The sequence below is a fragment of the Scardinius erythrophthalmus genome, assembly GCF_964197995.2.
Source record: "Scardinius erythrophthalmus genome assembly, chromosome: 22".
Classification (NCBI taxonomy): Eukaryota; Metazoa; Chordata; class Actinopteri; order Cypriniformes; family Leuciscidae; genus Scardinius; species Scardinius erythrophthalmus.
The window spans coordinates 761,501-767,500 of record NC_138242.1 but is presented as its reverse complement, the minus strand read 5'-3'; the positions used below and the strand labels follow the sequence as shown (position 1 = coordinate 767,500).

Sequence of the window (6,000 nt, the reverse complement as noted above, 5' to 3'; positions counted from 1 at the left end):
GGACAGGGCCCACAGTCAGAGGACATGGCAGTTCAAAATTGAGATGTTGTTCAGGACCAGAGGATTTTCCAGAGAACCAGAGAACACATTTCGCACGATCAAAGTAACGCGCAGGTCCCTTAGTTCTTTGCTCATGTGGAAGAAACCATGGTTCCTGTCCCAGGCCCTGTGTTGAGAGCACCATGTCAAAGAAAAATAGTGACCACGGATGCGTCCCTCACAGGCTGGGGAGCGGTCGTGGAGGGCTGCTACACCAAGGGTCCATGGAAGGACCATCATCGGTTGTGGTACATCAATTGCCTGGAGATGTTGGCAGTATTTCTGGCTCTCAGACATTTCCTTCCGGACCTCAGAGGCCATCATGTTCTAGTGCGAAAAGACAATACGTCGGTGGTCTCAAATATAAATCGACAGGGGGGCTTGAGATTGCGACCTCTATGCAGACTGGCGCACCAGGTCCTTCTGTGGTCTCAGGGAAAACTACTCTCAATCAGAGCAATGTTTATTCCTGGGGACAAACAATGTGGGAGCAGACACCCTGTCGAGGCAGGGGCTGAGGCCCGGGGAATGGAGACTCCACCCTGAGACGGTGGAGTTGATTTGGAAGAAATTCGGTCATGTTGAAGTGGATCTGTTCGCCTCTCACGAGAACATACACTGTCCGCTCTTGTTTTCCCTCACGCATCCAGCTCCCCTGGGACTGGATGCCATGGTGCAGGCGTGGCCGAGGCAATGTCTGTATGCATTTCCCCAATCGCTCTGCTCCCAGGGGTTCTAGAGAGGGTCCGGCGGCACGGGGTCAGTTTGCTCCTAGTAACCCCATACTGGCCGGCCTGAGTATGGTTTTCAGACATCATAGCTCTTCTAGCAGGCCCTCCGTGGCAAATCCCAATCAGGAGGGACCTTCTTTCTCAGGCCGGGGGCACAATATTTCACCCTCGGCCGGAGCTGTGGAAGCTTTGGGTCTGACCCCTGAGGGGGACCAACTCGTAAATGCTGGTCTCTCAACCGAGGGTGTTGAGACCATCCTAAACTCTAGAGCCCCCTCCACGAGGAAACTGTATGCATTAAAATGGAATGTATTTACTTGATGGTGCAGAGAACATCAGTTGGACCCGGTTAACTGCCCAGTGGCTTCAGTACTGGAGTTCCTCCAGAGTCGCTTCTCTGACGGGCTCTCCCCATCCACGCTTAAGGTCTATGTGGTGGCTGTAGCTGCCTTCCACACGCCTCTAAGGGTGGGCACTATGGGGAGACACCCACTTATAGTACGTTTCCTTAGTGAAGCTAGGAGGATGAGGCGTGTCGTCCAGACCAGGGTCCTCACGTGGGACCTGGCAGTGATTCTTGAAGGGCTATCCCTGGCACCCTTCGAAACCTTTGGATGCGGTGTCCGAGAAATGTAATCCTGAAGGTAGCCTTTCTACGAGCTTTTACGTCCCTAAGGCGAGTCGGGGACCTGCAGGCGCTATCTGTTGCTCCCTTTTGCCTCGAGTTCGCTCCTGGCAGAGTGAGAGCCATTCTCCACCCTAGACCCGGTTATGTGCCTAAGGTGCCTTCAAATGTGGCACGGTCTATAATCTTGCAGGCATTTCATCCTCCACTGAATGTGTCGGCTGATCAAGCTAAGCTACATCTATTATGCCCGGTCCGAGCTCAGAAGGCCTACGTACACAGGTCCTCGGGCTGGAGGAAGTCGGCCAGCTGCTTGTGTGTTTTGGGTCACCTAAGAAGGGTTCCCCTGCTTCTTAACAAACTATTAGCAGATGGATAGTAAAGGCTATTTCTTCAGCGTACGAGGCGCGCGTTTTGCCTTCGCCTCTCCTGATAAGAGCCCACTCAACTAGAGGAGTGGCATCCTCTACAACACCAATCGAGATTACAGGCTTCAGACGCGTCACGCTGAAGGTGTTCCCCAATCTGTCTATTCTTCTCAGGGAACAAGGGTTTCAGACGTAACCCGAAGAAAGCGTTATTTGTGGATCATTTTATGAATACATAAAATATGAATTTTTTTTTACTGTTTATCACACTTGTGTGCTTTAATGTTTAACCAGTAAATTTGCTTTGAATTTTGTTAGTGTGTGTGTGTGTGTGTGTGTGTGTGTGTGTGTGTGTGTGTGTGTGTGTGTGTGTGTGTGTGTGTGTGTGTGTGAGTGAGTGTGTGTGTACAAAATGGGACAAAGTCACACTTATGGTGTTGCTGTTGTGGTCCCGCTGTTTGTGTGCGGATGCACAAGTAGGCATGTATCCACACATGCACAGGTCCAAGGCCTTTATTTCTGCAAGCCCACATGTCCACATGGGAACTTCATGATGAACACACTCCTGAACACTAATTGTTTCTCAGATTTTCTACACCCCCATTCATTTTCAATGGGCGGTCATTTTTGACCAATATAAGCTCAGATCAATGAGGCCTACAATCAATCAGTTTCAAAAATAAATACAAAACCTGTCCTAATTTAAAGAAAACAAGTTGACAAAAAGATTGAATTCAATATTTACTAATAAGGAAACATATTAAGAGATTTATAAACTATTTTTGTAGACCGGTCATTTTTGACCAAGAACATCACGGGCCCTATTTTAACGATCTGAAACGCAAGTATCAAGCGCGAAACGCAAGTAACTTTGTGGGCAGGTCTTGGGCTTTGTGGGCGCAAATCTAAAATGTGTTGGTCTGAGGTCGCTTCATTACTCATAGGTGTGGTTTGGGCATAACGTGAAATAAACCAATCAGAGCATCATCTCACATTCCCTTTAAGAGCAGGTGTAATTGTTCCATGGCGGATTGCTATTATAACGGCGGATTTGCCAGGAGCGGTTCACAGCCGAGGAGACCGACGTTCTCGTCAGGGCCGTAAAACACAGAGAGTGACATTGGGGATGGAGAAACACACCCAGATTAGCTTCGCTTAAACAGGCGTATGATAATCTGGGTAAATGTGTAAGCTAGATTTATGCCTATTTTTTCACATATTCATGGACACCACAATGATTTCCCTCGTGTGTTAATATTTTTCCTTGTAATAATGTATGGTTTTCTAAATGAGATTAGAATTGCTGCGTCTGTGTGTAGATGAGAGAAGCGAAGTGTATGAGCGTTGTGCACACGCTACATTGATTATGGCCAAGCATGCGCCTTTAAAATAGCATCTGAATAACACGCCACAGTAAATTGTTTTCTGAAACTGGAAAATAGCACCAGGGAACGTTTGTGGCGGATCACGCCTCCTTTTTGTGCCGAACCGCCCCCGGGAGCGCAAGTTCATTCCCTAATTTACCGACGTGCATCTGTGGAGGGAAAAGTCCGCTGTGCGTCGGGTGAGAAATAGGAATGATACATGCGTTGCTGTACAAAGTCAATTGCGCTGGGTGCGAGATAGGGCCCCACAAGTGTTACAATGTGGGGGAAAACCCCACAAATTTTTTTGGGGAAGTTGTTAGACTCTGGGTGAGTAAAGTCAGTAAATTTTTTTCCAATGTAATAACATTAACTAGCATTTTCGGGTAAGGGAAAATCCTCTCCGGGTCTAAATGACCCGAACACAACATGAGGGTACAGCCAGGAAAACCGACTCTGGTTCTGAGCGACTGAAGACACTTCATGTCTGTGTTGTTGTGATGTAAAGTTTGCACAGCTGCCCTGAACGATGAATATCTTTTATTTCTTAGATAAAAACATGAACTTCTTGCTTGTAGAGTACAGCAAAGCCCTTTATAAATGCTTGATGCTTTAAAGAATGTCAAGGGCAGCAATCTGGATCTCATACAGTTTTGAGTAAAGACATGAGTAAAAGAGCTCAATAATACACTTTGATGAACCTGTATCTGATCAAAGATGATTTTCAGAGCATTTCAGCTCAGTAAAAACACACGGCACATGGATGTACTCACAGGTAAACCGACAGACTCTCCTTTCTCTCCCTTCCGGCCGTTGACCCCTGGACGACCCTGAGGACACACACAACACCAGTTCATCATTCCAGCTTACAGAAATTAATTCCTTTATTTATCGCAAAATTCAACTTTGATCAGGAATAAATTACACTTTACCATTATATTGAGTTTTTCAGGTAACTTACCGGACGTCCTGGAAATCCAAATTCCCCCTTTGGTCCAGTGGGTCCGATGAGGCCCTGGATCAGATTAATAACACACAGATCAGAGATCAGATCAGATCAGACTGAACTCTCTGTGTGTGTCTGTTCTCGGGACTCGACTTATTATAAAACACAATCAGCAAAAGCACTTAAAAAGAAAATATATGTGAATTGTAAAATGTCAGGGGAGTCAGACCGACTCCAGTCTACAGTCTATTTAAACTCTTAATCCGTCTATTAAAACTCTTAATGTAGTTTGTATATTGTGTGTTCTATAAAGAGCAAGCAATCTATAATGACTTCTAAATGCATGTCAATGCGAAGTGATACGTAAGTAGTTGCGGAAAAGTGTCAAAACGGCCCATTTTATAGTGTCTTTGTTGCAGTGTGCTGAGTAGCTCCGCCCACACTGTAATCTCATTGGTCCATTTCAGATAGGTGTATTTTAAATATCAAGTATGATCTGATTGGCTGTGATTTTGTCGCTTCCTGTGGTATTTTAGTTTTCAGTTTGGACAGAAAGAAAGACTTGTTACACTGAGAGATTTCAGTTAATAAGTGAATAACAAACTCAAGACAACAGGTGGAGCCGGTGTGATGGAGGAGTAGCAGAAACACTGATGTAAAATACTGAGTTTGCATTATAATTGATGGGATTCATTGAACACGCTCCCTCCAAAATTTCATCTGGAGACTTCATAATGAAATATATGTGTGAAAAATATGAATAAATCCCAGTGACGACGTCTTCCTCTCACCTTTTCCCCAGGCGGTCCTGGAACGCCACGGTCTCCCTGAGAATTACAGTAAAAAGCAAGGAAATCAAATAAATACTTTACAACCATGACTAATCTATCTTGGTAGTCTCGGGTTAAAGTTCACGGCTCTGATCTGGAGTATCCAGTGATTAGAGGATTGTGAAAGTAGTGAGTGACCTTCAGTCCTGTGGGTCCCTGTGGCCCCGAGACTCCCGACACGAACCCCGACTCTCCTTTCTGACCCTGGAACAGCAATCAGTGCAACATACATATTCATAAGCACACATTATTAATAACACACTAACATCACTATTCATCAACTGCAGGAACTTCGCATGGTAATGTGTGAAATCAGAATATCATACACACGCAAACCTCTGCAGCCATTTTAATCACACACACACACACACACACACACACATACACACTCGTAGTCTGGTCTGCTCTCTCACCTTTGACCCCTGCACCCCCGGGGCCCCGCTGTCCCCCTTCGGCCCTCTCGGCCCCTGGGGAATCAAAACAGAGCTCATTTCTTCATGTTGTCATCTCTGCTGTAACCAGATCAAAGAGCAAAACCCACAAATATCCAAACGATCCGAATGCCAAAGCTCAACTATAATCACGTTTATTAACTTAAAAATATACTTAATTTCAGATGCTTAAACACATAATTCCAGTAATTGTTGTAGTTAAATGTTCCATCACACATCGAGTGTGTTTGTGTGTGTTATTATCTCCAACCACACGTGTGAAAGCTGTAATGGCTCTGTGTCTCGTGGCGTGGCATCTCCAGATCTGTGCGCTGAGACTCTGAGACTCCGGCGTAACCGATGATCTTCTGCTAGAGCCTGTCAGTGCCGCTGAAGTCCACAGAGCAAAGCTAATGTGTCGTAATTGTTCAAATGCAGTTTCACAGGCAGATCAGCGCAGAACTCAGCGACTCACTGTAAATAATGCCATTACTCTGCAGTGTTCGCTCTCTTCAGCGGCGTGTGTTTCAGCAGATCCTGCACCGTCCTCTCTGACATAACGAGTGATATTTCATATCTTTCATTCCACCATACAAAGAGGGAAAATTACTTTACTTTTGTTACATGTCTCTTCTGGATTTCATAATGGATTTATTTTTTTAGTTT

General features: G+C 45.4%; 1 protein-coding gene across 1 annotated transcript in view; it reads right to left on the bottom strand.

The window, feature by feature from the left end:
* Positions 1-6,000, bottom strand: part of col15a1a (collagen, type XV, alpha 1a) — an 84,586-nt gene that overhangs the window by 16,117 nt on the left and 62,469 nt on the right. The window contains exons 24-28 of the mRNA XM_081352458.1: positions 5,317-5,370; positions 5,042-5,107; positions 4,865-4,900; positions 4,089-4,142; positions 3,901-3,957 (exon numbers count right to left, since the gene is read on the bottom strand). Of these exons, the coding sequence (XP_081208584.1) occupies positions 3,901-3,957; positions 4,089-4,142; positions 4,865-4,900; positions 5,042-5,107; positions 5,317-5,370 (267 nt within the window). The remainder of the gene's footprint in view (positions 1-3,900; positions 3,958-4,088; positions 4,143-4,864; positions 4,901-5,041; positions 5,108-5,316; positions 5,371-6,000) is intronic.